At 41.0% G+C, this 17,455-nt stretch overlaps 1 protein-coding gene and 1 long non-coding RNA gene across 4 annotated transcripts in view; both read left to right on the forward strand.

Annotated features, from left to right (window-relative positions):
• Window positions 1-436: 436 nt before the first annotated feature.
• On the forward strand, window positions 437-9,291 carry LOC115164566 (uncharacterized). Of its 3 annotated transcripts, XR_003869947.1 has the most exons (22): window positions 437-527; window positions 621-901; window positions 998-1,144; window positions 1,484-1,564; window positions 1,654-1,737; window positions 2,031-2,144; window positions 2,225-2,444; window positions 2,540-2,635; window positions 2,727-2,808; window positions 2,893-3,461; window positions 3,590-3,670; window positions 3,767-3,883; window positions 3,973-4,168; window positions 4,258-4,465; window positions 4,575-4,787; window positions 4,900-5,103; window positions 5,200-5,362; window positions 5,493-5,605; window positions 5,785-5,868; window positions 5,971-6,099; window positions 6,197-6,525; window positions 8,915-9,291. It is a non-coding gene; the product is annotated as an uncharacterized LOC115164566 (long non-coding RNA). The 3 variants fall into 3 exon arrangements; XR_003869946.1 differs by having other exon boundaries at window positions 998-1,564; window positions 5,971-6,104; XR_003869945.1 differs by having other exon boundaries at window positions 998-1,564.
• Window positions 9,292-14,100: 4,809 nt separating this feature from the next.
• The window catches only part of LOC115164563 (leucine-rich repeat transmembrane neuronal protein 4), a 60,492-nt gene continuing 57,137 nt past the window's right edge, over window positions 14,101-17,455 (forward strand). Inside the window, exon 1 of the mRNA XM_029717193.1 lies at window positions 14,101-14,635. Within this exon, the coding sequence (XP_029573053.1) occupies window positions 14,632-14,635 (4 nt within the window). The 5' untranslated portion in view covers window positions 14,101-14,631. The remainder of the gene's footprint in view (window positions 14,636-17,455) is intronic.

Raw genomic sequence — 17,455 nt, forward strand, 5'->3', positions numbered from 1 at the left:
GGGGGATGTAAGTGTCTTCAACCTCAGTGTCAGTTTGCAGCCTGTATTTAAATGTAAACTGCACTCAATGGATTGACCATTATTGTGTTGCATTAGCCTTAACTCTATGCTTTGGCCTTGCTTTCAGGTCACACTAACTGCTGGCTATGAGAGGATGGAAGCTGAGGGGAATGGCCTTAGCTATCAGTTGGAGACTGACCTTCAGAGGGAGTTACAGGGAGCCTTTGAGGAGAACACCAAGCTTACTACTCTCCTGGATGGAAACGCTCCAAAAAGTATGTAGCTAGTGTTGGTTGTCTTTTGTATAACATTTCCTCTCTTCCCCAGCCTCTTGTTTATTTGCTATCATGGGGTCTCCTCTTTTTGCTTAGATCTCATAGACAGCATTGAACTTGAGAAAAAAAGTTGCTGACCTGAAGAAAGAGCTGGAGAAGTCTCATGAAGATGAGAAAACCCTACAAGCTAAGATCAAGGATTTGAGTGCACTGCAGGATCTTCCAGATAAAGTGGATAGTTTGATGAAGCAGGTAACCCCATTGTTTGTTATAATGTAAAGCAACAGAGACTTGTCTTTTAAGAGAAGTTACTTTTAATGAATCCCCTCTTCTCTGGCTGTTCAGGTATATGAGGAGATGTGTGCAGTCCAAATAGCGAGGGAGAGCCTGGTGTCTGCTAAGGCCTACAGTAAAGAGGAAGCTCAGCAACTCAGAAATTTTCCAGAGCTCCCAGGAGCAGCAAGTCAAACTGCTAGATGACCTGAGCGAAGCAAAGTTGAGGGAAAACAATCTAACCCATCAGTAAATCGACATCACTGAACAACTGGAGACTCCGTAAGGACTTGGTGTGCTCCTCTGTGGAGAACAGTCAGCTTCTTACTACTGTGGAAGAGTCCAGCCTGAAAGTAAGTTGGTCCTTGTCAAATCACATGACCTTCAATTCGTTTTTTTTGTAGAATTTTCTGTAAGGCTGTCCACCAACAATGTATTTTTTGATTTAGCTGAAGGAGAATGAAGAGCGTCGAGCATCAATTTAAAATACATTTTTTGGAATGCAAGAAGTCATGAAAGACTTGAATGAGAAGCTTGCTGACAGTGAATCATCCAAGGAACAAAATGACAATCTATCCCAAGAACACCAAGATCAGGTGCAGTGTCTCTCAAAACAACAAACTTCAGCTGTCTCTCTATAGTAGGTATTCATTTGGTCAATTTGTCCTTAAAATAAGGCAGCTGAGTGAGGAGCTTGAGTCTATCTCGCTCAGCTCGCACAATCTCCTGTCTGAGAAGACAGACAGTCCTCAGAATCATGCAGAGGAGTTGGAGAAGCTGCTCTCTACTGTGACCTCCCTGACCTGGAGGAGAATGTGGAGATGGTGATTAGTAACTGTTGTATCCTTAGGAAGGCCATTTTGTTTGAGAAAAAATTGGAGCATCAAGCTGTGAACGGGGATGTAAGAGGAATATGCAATTTTCACATAATACAGGTCCAGGCAGAGCTAAAACGGCAACATCTGAACTCAGAACAGCAGACATGTGGCCAACAAGATGATCAACTTCAGCAACATGTCAGTGCCAGTGTCTTTTATGCATAAGTTACTGTCTGGGATCCTTTTTAAATGGAAGATTTCACTTGTGATATTTCCAATTTGTTCAGATACAGGAACTAGAGGCTGCATTGGAGACCATGAAAGAGGAAAGCAGTCAGTTGAACAGTGACCTACAGCGAAATATGGAGATGGTGAGGACATGTCCAAGTGTTTTTGGTCTTCCAACAGCTGCACTTTGGTGTAGCTAACTCAACAAAAACATCAGTGTCAGTTTTATTCAGTGCTTGACTTGGTCTGAAATAGGTTATTGGTGCTGGTACTGTTTATATTTAGATGCTAGAGCTCCACAATACTTTTGAGCTAATATTCTATTAGAAGAACAAGAGTTCAAGTAGTAGAAAATTGGTGGTGCCGGTATTCAGCTCCGGTGAGCTACTGCCCAAGTCAAGCACGGGTTATATTGTGATATTATTCTCCTCTCTAGGCTGCAGAGACTCGGGGGCGTCTTTGTTCCATCCAAGAAAAGCTCCGACAACAGAGACAACTGAACTCTGACCTCGATAACCAAAGTTTACAGGAGTCTCTCCTAGAACAGCAGGTTCATTTCTTTGACAGTTAGATTTTTCTTCAATTGTTTAGTAATAATACAATTAGATCATATCTTTTTTCTCCTCATAGGTGAAGCAGCTGAGTGAGGAGCTTGATTCTGTGCGAGCTGAGCGAGAGCGTCTTCTGTCTGAGAATACAGACAGTCCTCAGAATCATGCAGAGGAGTTGGAGAAGCTGCTCTCTACTGTGACCTCACTAACTGAAGAGATAGACCAGCTCCAGGAGATACTGGGGAGTCAGAGAGGAGAGGAACCAGCTCAAGAGAAAACTGGAGGAGAATGTGGAGATGGTGAGTTGAAGTTAAACATTCTCTAATCACATTGTTCAGAAACCATTATTATGATTTATTTGGTCCATGAATATAATTTGATGTCTTTGAACCAGTCCATGAAAGTCCAGGAGGAGCTGAAACAGCAGCGACATCTCAACTCTGAGCAGCAGGCTGAGACAGAACAACAAACAACTCAACTTCAGCAACAAGTCAGTAATAGCTTCAACTCATCCAGGTGATGGTGTCTCATAGATTCTTGTTGACAGTTTCGATCATTGTATGTTGTTTCACCTTGTTCAGATACAGTAGCTAGAGGAGGAACACGCACACGTGAAAGATGAGAGCCCAGCTTCAGGGAGACCTGCAGGAAAATATGGACACGGTGAAGCCTTTGTTAGTTTTAAAATATGAATGTTAATATATAAATTATTATTTTGATGTGGTCTAAAGTGAAATGTCTCTCCAGGTCATTCAGGTCCAGAGGACATTAGAACAGCAGCATCATCCGAACACAGAACAGCAGGCTGAGAGAGAACAACAAGAGGCCCTACTTAAACAACATAATCTGAACACAGAACAGCAGGCTGAGGGAGAACAACAAGAGGCCCTACTTAAACAACATCATCTGAACACAGAACAGCAGGCTGAGAGAGAACAACAAGAGGCCCTACTTAAACAGCATCATCTGAACACAGAACAGCAAGCTGAGAGAGAACAACAAGAGGCCCTACTTAAACAACATCATCTGAACACAGAACAGCAGGCTGAGGGAGAACAACAAGAGGCCCTACTTAAACAACATCATCTGAACACAGAACAGCAGGCTGAGAGAGAACAACAAGAGGCCCTACTTAAACAACAAGACATAGTTAAACCACATACCAGTACATAGCTGGTGGTGTTAGGCCATTTGGGGAAATATATTTTAATTCCTTGAACATTGTTTTGCAGGTCCAGCTTCTTGAAGAGCAGTTGGAGACGGTGAAAGATGATAGGAGTCAGGTCAAGAGCAACCTTCAGGACAGCATGGACATGGTGAGAGTCTGTGTGACTGTTCTGAACTTGGAGAAGCAGTCAATGTGAGAGAACCAAGATCAGAATGTTTTGGGACAAGTGGTTTTTGGCAAAAATGGCTTTAAATGGTTTCTTTGCATTGCCCTCAGATGAAGCAGTTGAAAGAAGAATTACAAGGCTTCAAAGAAGGACAGTCTCACTTCAAAGTTGATGTAGAAACCTCACATAAGGTTTGTTTTTCATTGTACATGCGGATAAAACAGTTCCTTCTGCTGTGTCTGAAGTTGCTGTGGCATTTTTCTAATTAACTTTTGCCCCCATTCCAGATGCTCAGTGATGCAAATGCGACCATCTCCATATTGACAGAGCAGTTCAATAACCTGGAGCAGAGCACGAAGTGTTTTACCACCAGGGAAGGAGAGGGAATGTGCTCCAGACTGGAGGTGGGCTAGCACTGGAATTCCTGTTTCAAAATCTATACAAATGCATCATTCGATGACATCATAATAAAAGCAATTTTATCCCTTTGCAGGCGTCTTTTCGTGAGGCTCCAGCTTGTTATCAATGGTGCTTCAAAGCCTGGACATGGGCCCCTGGTCAATGTCACACAAATTGACAAAGTCATGATACTGAAACTGTTGCCCCTTCTTCCAAAGCCCACAAAAAATATCTGTAGCAATGTCAATAGATCTACAGTCCAGATAACTAATGCGGCTTGGGATACAAAAGTACGAATAGTCACACGTTCATAATAGTTGATTTAATTTTGAACTGCAATAATAAACTCAGTTTGCTAAATTGAGTGAAAACATTTTAGGTGCTGCTGAAGCTGTATGCCAAGGATTACAAAACACACTTTGAAACCCTGGTCCTGAATGACTTGGCTGTATTTGAGGAGAAGAGACTGCAGAACCTGCTCATCTCTAGAGCCCAGTCACTCAGTCAAGGTGGCTGAGAACGACTTCCTTGGAGTCTGGGACCAGAGACTGTCAGAGCTCCTGGACAAGAGAGGTGATTACCTCCAGGTGGGTGGGCCTCACATTACTGCACAGTTTTGTCTGTAAAATGAAATGACAGAAAATGCATTTATACTGTATGTTGTGAAACTAATTGTGTTATATCATGGGTTATCAGAATGTGAATAATGTTTTGGAGAAGCTTGAGGAGTGCCTGTCCACTCACCCAGCAGTGGTGTCAGAGGAGCTGAGGGCGTGAGAGAGGAGCAACGAGGAGCTGAGTGCTCTATGCATGGTCCACTCACCTGACTCGTCAGCTGTGGAGAGCTTCCTGGAACAAGAGCTGGCCCGGCGCTCTGCCGTGGCACAGGCCAACACACGGGCTCTCCAGGTAGTTAACTCCACCAATCATCTCCAGTCTTAGTTAGCACATACAGAATGTCAATTGCTTTGCAGGGTTCGATCATGATTTGTGTGTCAGTGTTTTTCCTCTTTCCTTAAAGGGATTGCGAGATGAGCACCGTGGTCTGCTGAAAGAGCTAGGTGTGGTCCGAGCACAGGCTGACGGTCAGCTGAAAGAAGAGAGGAGTAAGACCTTTACTCTACTGCAGATACTGGAAAATGCCCCATTCAAGACTGAAGCTCACCTGCTGAGGGACAACCAGCATCTTGCCATGCAATGTCAGCAGTTGGAGGGAGAAATCAAGGTACCATTTTAACCTGTTTTCAATCTCAATCTCATGGATAATTTCCATTGTTCTTCTATCTGACTAGTTTACAACGTGTATATTTTGTGTTTGCAGGAAATGCAAATGGGAGTTGAGCACCAGATTAAAGCTGCTAATAGGGTCTCAAACCACAAACAAGCCACCCAGCTCCTACAAACTGAGCTTCAGGATGCTTGTGCACAAGTCAAGGATAGAGAGGGCTCTCCAAATCCTCAAAGAGAAACTCCGAGAGACTGACGTAAGGGTTGGAACAAGGTGGAATTTCACCCCTAGGCTTTTTTTATATTTTTGGGGATGTGATCAATACTGTATAGACTGTACAATACTGTGTGTGTTTTTTTGTTGTTGTTTTTTTCTCTTGTTTGTAGGTTCTGGCCAAGAAAAGAGCATCACCTAGTGCTCTTGAGCTTGAAAAGCTGACTGCTAAAGTTGTGAAAATGAAGATGGAGATGACTGCATTGTCCTCTAAACACCAAGAAGAGTAAGGCTTAATTTGTTTTAATCATGAGCTTCAATGTCATTTTAAATGTGTATTCTTCCTTTGGTTCCATCTGGTTTGTACCACTGCTGAATTTGAGCAGGGCTTGTTTAAAGTATCTCTCCCTGAGTCATCATTGGAGAAGATGCATGTTTATGACGTTCTGCATTTGTTTCCCCAAGGTTACTGAGGATGACCACGCTCCTGAACCACAAGGAGGACGCTCTGAGGACGCTGAAGGTCACAGCAGGAGGGAGAACAGTTATGTAAGTCTGCCCCAGACAATATTAAGAATAGAATTTGAAATGACCACAAAACAACAAGTGAATAGTTATGAGCCCTAATTGAGATGTTTAATGTTATTGCAGTCATTGGGGGGAGAGGATCTGCATGCCAGACTGACAACCACCAGAGGACATACGGTCCAAAGCAACATTCTCCTTGAAAAGAACAAACTTGAGGAAGTGAAACGGCTACAAAAAAGAATTTCTGAATTGGTGAGGTAAAGATGAATCTGTAAAATTACTGTAATGTTTCTAAGTTTCTTGAGATATCGTATCACTGACATTCTGCCATTTCTCTCTGTTTTCACAGCCGTGTTTCCACTCAGCAAGGAGATATTGCCAAGTGGAAGGCTAGAGCAGTTAAGCTGAAGGAGAGGAGGGACGTGGTAGAAACGCCTCCATCTGCATGTACTCATACAAAACGACGCCTTCCCATGACTTCTGAGGACCTCAACTCTCCCATGAAGTTCCTTCACTCTCCCAAGAAGTTCATAGACTATCCCAAAAAGTGTATTTATTCTCCCAAGAAGTTCCTCGACTCGCCCAAGAGAAAGTTCTTTGATGTCCGTCCAGGCTCTGAATGTCGATTAACTGTCCCAAACAGTTTTTTTGATAACTCCAACCTTGGAACCGTTCAAGGTAATTACAGTCAAATTTACCTGAGTTTACCTTATATTTAAAGTTTGTATCTGGTCACCAAACAGCAGTTAGCCTTAATGAAATTACATTTTACCAGAGGTGGTGTGTATTCCCATAACATCAGATATGGAGGCTGCTGGAAGTGCAGAAGTGGGTAATTGGTGTAATGTTTTCCCCTGTGTTTGGGATAAAATTGTAGCACAAAAACCTTCTCTTCTGGCAGTTAATGTCACTTGTCACGCACTGATTTAATGGAGTAAGGTACTGTATCATAGGGGTTGGTAACAAAAGTTGGATAACACTTAATCACTGATTTCTCTCTAACACTTCCTCCATCTTTGGAATTGTAACCTATACCCAGTGTTTCCTCTAGAATTTTGGTTCAGCAAAGGTATCGGGGGGGGGGGGGGGGGCGGTCTCTTCACTGCAATGGTCTGGGCGCAAGCCCCCCGGGATATTTAAAACATTTGGAAAGACTGAGAAGGTCACTTCTGGTGACTTTAAAGAAAGATATTTTACTCCAAAATGCATAAAAATGTAATGATGCGTGTCACTGCACTGTAGGGAGATGAGGAGCAATTGGTGGCTCGCTCTGTTTGCTTCAAATATACAGTACCAGTCAAACGTTTGGACACATACTGATTAAAGGGTTTTTCTTTATTTGTATAATTTTCTACATTGTAGAATAATAGTGAAGACATCAACTATGAAATAACACATATTGAATAATGAAGTAACCCCCCCAATTTTTTTTTACAAAATATAAAGATTTGAGATTCTTCAAAGTAGCCACCCTTGGCCTTGATGACTGCTTTGCACACTCTTGGCATTCTCTCAACCAGCTTCACTTGGAATGCTTTTCCAACAGTCTTGAAGGAGTTCCCACATGTGCTGTGAACTTGTTGGCTGCTTTTCCTTCACTCTGCGATCCAACTCATCCCAAACCATCTCAATTGCATTGAGTTCTAGTGATTGTTGAGTCCAGGTCATCTGATGCAGCACTGCATCACTCTCCTTTTTGGTCAAATAGCCCTTACACAGCATGGATTTGTGTTTGGTCATTGTCCTGTTGAAAAATAAATGATAGTCCCACTAAGTACAAACCAGATGGGATGGCGTATTGCTGCAGAATGCTGTGGTAGCCATGCTGGTTAAGAGTGCTTTGAATTCTAAATAAATCACTGACAGTGTCACCAACAAAGCACACCACATGCAGAGATCATCCATTCACCTACTCTGCGTCTCACAAAGACATGGCGGTTGGGGCCAAAAATCTCACATTTGGACTGATCACACCAAAGGACAGATTTCCACCGGTCTAATGTCCATTGCTTGTGTTTCTTGGCCCAAGCAAGTCTCTTCTTATTATTGGTGTCCTTTAGTAGTGGTTTATTTGCAACAATTCGACAATGAAGGCCTGATTCATGCAGTCTCCTCTGAACAGTTGTTGAGATGTGTCTGTTACAGGATCTCTGAAGCATGTATTTGGGCTGCGATTTCTGAGTCTAGTAACTCTCTAGTGAACTTATTCTCTGCAGCAGAGGTAACTCTGGGTCTTCCTTTCCTATGGTGGTCCTCTTGAGAGCCAGTTTCATCATAGCGCATGATGGTTTTTGCGACTGCACTGGAAGAATCTTTCAAAGTTCTTGAAATTTTCCAGATTGACTGACCTTCATGTCTTAAATTAATGAGGGACTGTCATTTCGCTTTGCTTATTTGAGCTGTTCTTGCCATATGGACTTTTACCAAATAGGGCTGTATACTGTCTACCTTGTCACAACACAACTGATTGGCTCAAACGCATTAAGAAGGAAAGAAATTCCACAAATTAACTTTTAACAAGGCACACCTGTTCATTGAAATGCATTCCAGGTGACTACCTCATGAAGCTGGTTGAGGGAATGCCTTGATGACAGCTTTGCACGCTCTTGGCATAGGCTGGCTAATTTGAAGAATATAAAATGTATTTTGATTTAACACTTTTTTTTGGTTACTACATAATTCCATATGTGTTTTTTCATAGTTTTGATGTCTTCACTATTATTCTACAATGTAGAAAATAGTCAAATTAAAAAATAACCCTTGAATGAGTAGGTGTCAACTTTTGACTGGTACTTTGTGTTATATCTTAAAGGAATAGTGTGAGATTTCGGCAATTAAGCACTTTTTCTACTTACCCAGTTCATGGAATCTGTAAACTCATGGATACCACTTATGTTTAAGCATGTGGTTTCGGCATATATTACAAAGAATTTTTGGTGGCGGTGACAAAAATGAACATAGAGGAAACACTGCAATGCCAGGCTTGCTTTGGTTTTGCATGGTGGTTTGTTTGCTTTGGTATTGTTTTGATTTGGCTCAGTTGGTCTTCTATTTTTCCTCTTTTCAGATGCCACTGTGGATTAAAAGGAGGAATGGTGGCCTGTCACCAAAGCAAGCTGATTTATGCAAACAGCAGTAAATTATTTACCTAAATTGCACTAATCATTCATTGTTTATCTATTTTTCAATATTTAAAGTGTTTGTTTTCATATTGTATTTGTCGTCAGTTAATTTTAACATTGTGATCAATTTGATTGCCTTATATTTTAAAATAAAGAGCTGTTTTAAATTTATTTTTTATTTTTATAAGACTCAACTCTACCTGCTCTCTATGTAATAGCCCATTCAGATGTTCTGACAGCAGATGGCATGCTCTCACCATTTTGTTTGAGAATGTTTTATTTTGACAATGATGGAGGATTTTAAACTTGATGTCTATGCAAAGTGGTCTTGTTGTTCAGTTTCTCCCATGAATAATTTTCAGACTATAATGCTTTTAAATTTTTAACCGTAGATTGAAGTTTTTGATTGAGGATATTGTCCATTCATGGGACTTTCATGACTCCTCATTGGAAGTGCTTTCTAATTCCACAGAGTTTGGAGTTGTCTAAAGGGAAATCAGTTACATTTTTGAAGATGGCGCATCACTAGGGCAATTAAGCTATATTGCAGAATTAAACTCAGAATTATTCTAAATAACTGTATTTGCCTGTATGCTGTGCAGGTAAACAGGAGGCCTGACTCGGTCCACTTAGTCTTGGGTCTTAGTAGCTGCCCCACGGCTACATTCTCTTGCTCGCTTCCTCTGCATGGCTTCACATTTCATTTAAGAGGGTGCAGTAACCGCATTCTTCCTGTTCTCTCTTTTGGGATTACTGTAAGAAGGGTTCTGAGCCTTCAGAAGGAGGACTGGCACCATGGTAAATAACCTTTAGAGTTCTGTAGCACATCAAAGGTAATTTGATCACAGGTTCCCAAATGGAAGGGAATTAAGTGATGTTTTCTGACTGCCTGACAAAGTAAAGAAGGCAGATCTAAAGATACACGGGATGCATGACTTAATTTGTACTCCAAGACACAGGTTCCAGTGACTGAGCACTGCATACTTATTATGCAGTAGTTTTCTGTAACCTAATGACTGCACCAGCTAAAAAGACATGACCGATTGGGTTTGAAAGTGCCACAAGACTGGTAGACTTCTGAGCTGAAGTCTCTGCATTACCTTTGAGAGTTAACAGGTTCAGGCAAGATTATTCAATACACGTGTTCCAAAAATTATTTTCATTAAACATTGTGATACCATCGAGGCTGAAATACTTTAATTACCAAGATTACATACTGTATCTCTCAAACCTCTAGCCGGAGAGGAGTAGTGGTTTTCATTATTTCACAAATATCAACATACAGTAACTGTCATATCTGGAAATGGAAGAGCTCTAGTCTGCACTCAGATTATCAACAAAATACACTTTTCCCAAGCTCCTCTTGTACACCTAACTCATTAATAGTATTATTAAGACTTGGAACAAAAGTATCAAAAGATACCAAGGATATCACAATATTGATGGTAAATAGTTTTGCCAGTTTTCTACAGTTTGTTTCTTATGTAGGCAATACAAGAAGAAGTTGGAACACAATTGGACTGAAAAAGAACAAAGTCCTTGTGAAGAAGTTCGAGAATAAAGGGAGACCTTCTTAAAAGGTAATTAGTCTCAATACGGAACCAGACATTCCTCAAGCACAAGTCGTCGGAGTAGCCCTCATTGCAATTAAAGTAAGCAAAAGTGTCAATGTTTGAACCTCTCCTGCAGCCCACCTAATTGCTGAGGTGGCTTGTTTCACCTAATAGTATTATTTGTATATTTCCATAATGTGTTACAGTGGGAATCATCCAGGACAGGTCTTTCCCTTGTTCAATTATTCAGGGCTCAGTCACAGACAGTCATTAAAGTTTCATGGGAGGCAATTTGGAGGCAGTGCTGGTTGCTTTAGAAAACAAAAAGCCCTCGCTGCCTTTGGAAGTGCATGTTATGAACTTGTGACTGAGGTAAAATTAAATTCATCATTACAATTTTGGACTATTATTGACCCAGAAACTAACCGGTGGAATTGTATGGTGACCAAATTTGATTAGGTATGTCACTCGAAGTTCTTCTCTCTCAAAGATAGACTTATAGATAACTTAAAGAACTTGCTAATTCATTTGTTGTGTGAGACTGAGGAACACATCCACACAATAGTCAGGAATTCTCAAGACATTTTAATACTGATGCACACAAATAGATGCCCCAAAAAGTTTGTCTCCTTATAATTGTCAGATGTATAAATGTATTCTTGCCAGTGCTTAAAAACTAAGAGGTAACATGCACACTTAGAAATAACACTTGTTTTGGGAAATACTAATATTACAAAAATATTACTTTGATCATTCTGCATGCCTTGAATCCTCTTAACAGCAAAATCACATGCCCACATAAATATCCTTGAGTAGAAAATGGGTCATGTAAGATTTTTTTAGGGAGGTAATTAAAACTTTGAGTGTATGTGGCTTGACATGGGATAGTACATACACAACAGCAGCTTACTGTAATACTTTGCTGATAAAGATTAGGTTGGAAAATATCTGAATCTCCTAAATAAAAATCCCAGGCAATTTGTTTTTAGAGATTACAAATATTTTACAAATAAAATGCAGTGCTCAAAATTGCTGACAGAAATCTTACCGAGATGGGAAAGGAAGTAAAAATGACATTCTTTCTCAAGGACAGTTAAATGTTGTTTAGTTGAATTGCAACAACAATATTCAAACATGCACAGGCCAGGGACAGTGCATGACAGGCAGTCCTGGGCAGGCCAGTTTCTCTCATGGATTCATTGTTAAAGATGTTTGAAAATGTTTTGTAGGATGAACATCACACTACATGTTCTTTTCTATTCTTCTGTCTATTCTGTTGAAGTCTGAATATGTTTATTCACATTTACTCCTACAATAGGTCTTGATATTGTTCCTTTAAGGCATGTTTTCATGTCAGTGGCTTTTGGAAAGATTTTATGCTTGCTCTATTCTTAGCACCAACTCACACTGGTAGCATGACTACTTGCAGTGTTTTAATTTCTAATTGTCAGGGTATAAATATTCCATTTGCTCTGGGCTCCATTCCCAGAATAAGATGTGAATACATGAGCTGAATTAGACTTTTTAAAACCCTGATTACCAAAATAAACTAAATGAACTAAAATGTGTTGGTTATTTGTCCCTAAGATTTTTATTACGTAAGTAAGTATTTAATGTTCCGAATGTGGTTATATGCAGGTGTAAAATGTGGATTTTGGACATTGTATTGTGATGGAACTCCATTCCTGGTTATTCCGCCAATGTTACAACTATCTTTGGTCATCAGTCTATACTTTCTGCATTCATAAAATGCATGATGGCATCACAATGTTATCCCTTGGGCTGTGCTGCCTGCCTAATGGCTGAATTGGCTTGATTGGTGTCACCTGTTTTGTTGTCATATCACATGCCAACTGCAGTGTATTAGTGATGTGAGCTAAAGTGTCCATTTTTGTAGTTAGTTTGGTCATTAAAAGGGCCACACCGGAAATGACTGTGAGCTCGAGTCAAAGTCCCATTAAGAGGTCATGAGAGGCAGCTTTTGTTTATTCATGACACCTTTAAGTGAGTAAGTGCAAAGTGCAACAATGACTGAGTAGTGGCCAAAAGTATGTGGACGCCCTTCAAATTGGAATATTTGGCTATTTCAGCCACACTTGCTGACAGGTGTATAAAATTGATCACACAGCCATGCAATCTCAGCTAGAGCTGCCCCGGCCAACTGTAAGTGCTGTTATTGTGAAGTGGAAATGTCTAGGAGCAACAATGGCTCCGTCACAAAGTGGTAGGCCATACAAGCTCAACGAACGGGACCGCTGAGTACTGAAGCATGTAAAAATCATCTCGGTTGCAACACTCACTACCGAGTTCCAAACTGCCTCTGAAAGCAATGTCAGCACAACAACTGTTCGTTGGGAGCTTCATGAAATGGGTTTCCATGGCCGAGCAGCCACACACAAGCCTAAGATCACCATGCGCAATGCCAAGCGTTGCATGGAGTAGTGTAACGCTCTCTCCGACATTGGACTATGGAGCAGGGGAAACGTGGTCTCTGGAGTGATCAATCATGCTTCACCATCTGGCAGTCTGACAGACAAATCTGGGTTTGGTGGCTGCCAGGAGAAAGCTACCTGCCCCAATGCATAGTGCCAACTGTAAAGCTTGGTGGAGGAGGAGTAATGGTCTGGGGCTGTTTTTTATGGTTCGGGCTAGGCCCCTTAGTTCCAGTGAAGGGAAATCTTAACGCTACAGCATACAATGACATTCTAGATGATTCTGTGCTTTCAACTTTGTGGCCACAACTTAGGGAAGGCTCTTTTCGGTTTCATCATGACAATGCCCCTTGCACAACGCGAGACCCATACAGAAATGGTTTGTCGAGATCGTTGTGGAAGAACTTGACTGGCCTGCACAGAGCCCTGACCTCAACCCCATCGAACACATTTGGGATGAATTGGAACACCGACTGCGAGCCAGGCCTAATCGCCCAACATCATTGCCCGACCTCACTAATGCTCTTGTGGCTGAATGGAAGCAAGGCCCCACAGCAATGTTCCAGCATCTAGTGGAAAGCCTTCCCAGAAGAGTGGAGGCTGTTATCGCAGAAAAGGGGGGACCAACTCCATATTAATGCCATTGATTTTGGAATAAGATGTTCGACAAGAAGGTGTCCGCATACTTTGGGTCATGTAGTGTATCTTTACTGTGTCTCTAAGCCTTGTATTCCTGCATGGTTTAAATGATGAATGGCACGGAATAAACTGCAGAACATATTGCATATGAAGAACATTTCTACTGAAATTACTAGTGTAGCCTACACCTGATGCCTTTATTTCTTGATATATGGGCTAAATGCTTTTAACCTTGGCTGTAAGTTTAGGCCTGCGACCTAATATGCTTGTTGAAATCAACAAATAATCAGCAACGTTATTTTATTGTGTAGTAGACATAAAAAAATGGTCTATTCATTTTGTGTATATTCATCCATCCATTTGATGGCAACTGCTGGCACGCGTTATGGCCAGGAGAGGGCATCCTTAATAGCCTTGTCTGGCGAGGCTGAGCGCACTGGCATTCGACAGAACTGTATAATTGTATGTATTTCTCTCATCAGGACCAGTTGCGACTAGACTATGGAGCGAAAACCTTTGCCAGTGATCTGCTTGGCTAAATCCCACCAACATAGGCTTTAACTGGCGCTTGCTGACTGGATTACACGCTTGCTGCTCGGAATATCAGCGTATTTTGTTACTTGATAGGCTTTTCATTTGGCGTTTTTTGTCAACCCACACATAGGCCTAAACTTATTTTCAAAGTGTATTTTTCCATGGGGGAATATGCTGTTTATGGGCTTTTTACATCATCATCTGTTAGAGTACAACGCTTTGCTTTGCTTATGTAATTTGAGTCGTGGTATGCAACTGACATAAGGATACGGGCGCTAAATAAGGCTACTCCATACTTACAAGACTTTTGAGCACAGCGGCAGGTGTGCACAGTGCAGTGCGTTTGGCTGTGGAGCAAATTGGCTGCACTGACTTCGTTGCACTGGTTAGTTGAGCGGTGTTGGTTATTTGTCCAACCAAATGAGGACTGCGCGTGACATGCGGGCTTTGGAGTCAAGCATCAGAAGGCTCTAACCTGTGGAAAGAAGCCGACAGCACGCAGACATGGGTATGTTGAAGACAATATGAAAGAATGTGTTCCATTTGCCCATATACATTGTGCTCATGTTAGGCAAGACAACAGCTCAGAGACGAAGGAATCACGTCATTGATTACATGATTGTGTCAAAACCCATGTGTTATGTGTTTCCTATGCTACTGGAATATATTGATAGGCCTATAATTTCTTCACAAAATAGAGAAAATCCCTAGAGGCAGACCATGCAGACCCTCACACATTGAACGGAACACCATTATCAATCTGCCGCATGCCAATGCGAATGTGCCTCAGGGGTAGGCTAGGGTAGCAGCCTTTATGAAATTAGCCTACCAGGCAGACAGCAGGTTAGAAACGATCTTGTATCTCAAATGTCTTGCTATTAAATTATAGCTTTGATAACTTTATTCCTTGTCTCGAGATGGTAACCAGAGCGACATAATACAGCTTTTATATGTAATAGCCTAGATAAATCGTTTTCACTTTGATCAACAGGTTTGCTATGTTTTTGGTTTTATCAGTGTCTGCCTTCATTGGATGATGTTTTGACACTGTTCTCCTGAGCATAATGCCCCAGCTAACAAATCTAGGAAGATATATCGTTTTTGTAATGTTACCCATAACGTTCCCTTAATGTATGAGTGTCCAGTGTTCCTGTTAGTTAGAGGAACATTCTATCTACGTTAGCAAAAACCTTCTGAGATTGTTTTTGTTGGTTCCCTTAATGTATGCGTGTCCAGTGTTCCTGTTAGTTAGAGGAACATTCTATCTATGTTAGCAAAAACCTGCAATTGTTTTTGTTGTTGCACGTTTTGGTATTAAAGTTAGAACATTTCACCAACTAAACATACACAGAACATGGTTGCCATGTTCCCAGAATATAAGATATACATTTTCTAGACACGTTTCATGGGAAGTTGGAAGAACATTCATGTGTCCAGTTTTCTGAGGGTTGGGAGAATATTCTATCAATGTCCCACCAAACATGGTTGTCATGTTCTCAGAATGAACATTTTTTTGTATGTTCTCGACACGTTTCATAGGAACGTTGCAAGAACATGTGTATCAGTTGTTAGGACGTTGCCTAATGGTCCCAAATAAATGACCCCCCCCCCCCCCATACATACATATCATGCATTGTTACTGTTGCCAAGGCAATGATTGGTGAATCACTGATCCATTCATATCTGTTGGTAAGGTTAGGGATACTCACACACAGTGCTTTTAACTTAGATATTTGACACACAATTACATTGTGCATGATCATTTATAGAGCAAATATTATTCTACATGTTGTCACCTGGGATTTGAACTCACAACCTCTTTGTTTACAGCATTCAGATCTTCCTGCTACGCCACTATGTCTATGTCATTTATCAGTTAATTTGACGATACTCTCATCATTGATTTGATTGACTTATTTCAACAATTGAAGTGCTTTCTGTATTGGTATCTAATGTTGGTGGGGAATATTAAGCTGTTTTAATGATACTCCTCAATCACTATGAGCAATACAAGTTTTCATGAGTGTACTTTTAACAGAGCTGAGATTTACTTAATCCTATTATTTACACATATCAAGTTGTTTCACATCTACACAAGTGCTTAGGGAGGAGGGGTTAGGGTTTATTCTGGTTAGGGCCTAACTATACTGGCCCAATAAGCACATACCCTAGAGATATCCCTTATTGAGACAGTTGTTAGGGTATTTGTCATTGGTGCTGGTGGCCTGGGTTCAAGACCTGCTAAGGGAGTCACCCTACACTCACATTCTTAGCAATATATGTTAATAATGTCATTATTTGGCAACAGTTACAACACACCTATCTGATCTAATTAAAATGGATTTCTCATTGAAAGATGGGAATCGGTAGAATTCTAGATAGCTGAGCATCTCAAAGAGAACTCTCTATCTTCTTTTTGAAATCCACACCACATATACTGTGTAGAACTAACATGTGTCTCTCATTAGGAATCACATCAGCTCTCCTCATTGCATTTCCAGTGGCATGTATTCATGGATGCCAAGGGATGCCAGGCTTCCCCCAAAAATGTACCAAGTAAAAAATGAACAAAATAATTAATTATTTTGTCTCTCTGTGTTTCATAAATTTCCTTCAATCCTTCAAGTGGCGGAATGTGGAGAAAGCTGGAGAAAGCATCTGAGCGAATGAAACAGCGCCCCTCTGTCTCAGTATGTGTAGCGTATCTATCTGATGCTGTCTGGTCAAAAAGAGAATGCCATTATTGCCGCCAGTAGCATTGACTGCAAGGGAAGTCAGCGACCATTTGGCCTCCCTTGATAAAAAAATAAAAATAATAATAGCCAATCAGCGTGGAGCTAAACTGGGTGAGCTCAGCTGTGAATGGTCCTGGTGCACCAAAAAAAGTGTCAAGGAAAGCCAGTTTGTATTTGGCTTCAGACCAATCACATCAAAAGCCAAACGTCATTGACATAACAAAAATTTGAATTATTGCATCTCGTGGTGTTGTTGTCCTCCGGTGGCTAGCTAGCTAGCTAAAATGGGCCTTTTCCTAAATCAGCCATGGATTGAGATGTGGATTTAGTCTGAGCAATGATTATAACGATGATTCTGATCCAACCATAAATTCATACGTTGTGCCCCTGGCCTAAGAGGATGGAAGTTCGACATGTAGCTAGATGTAGTATGCTAATGTTAATTAGATGGCCTGGTGTATCATTGCCCATGAAAGGAAGTTAGGGTAGCAAGCAAGCATTTTAGCCAGGTAGCCTAGGACAACAAAAAACAAAAATCGTGTACTATAGCTTGTTTCCAGTCACAGGAATGGCTGAAAAGAATCACCACATTT

Source organism: Salmo trutta, chromosome 27, assembly GCF_901001165.1.
Source record: "Salmo trutta chromosome 27, fSalTru1.1, whole genome shotgun sequence".
Lineage (NCBI taxonomy): Eukaryota > Metazoa > Chordata > Actinopteri > Salmoniformes > Salmonidae > Salmo > Salmo trutta.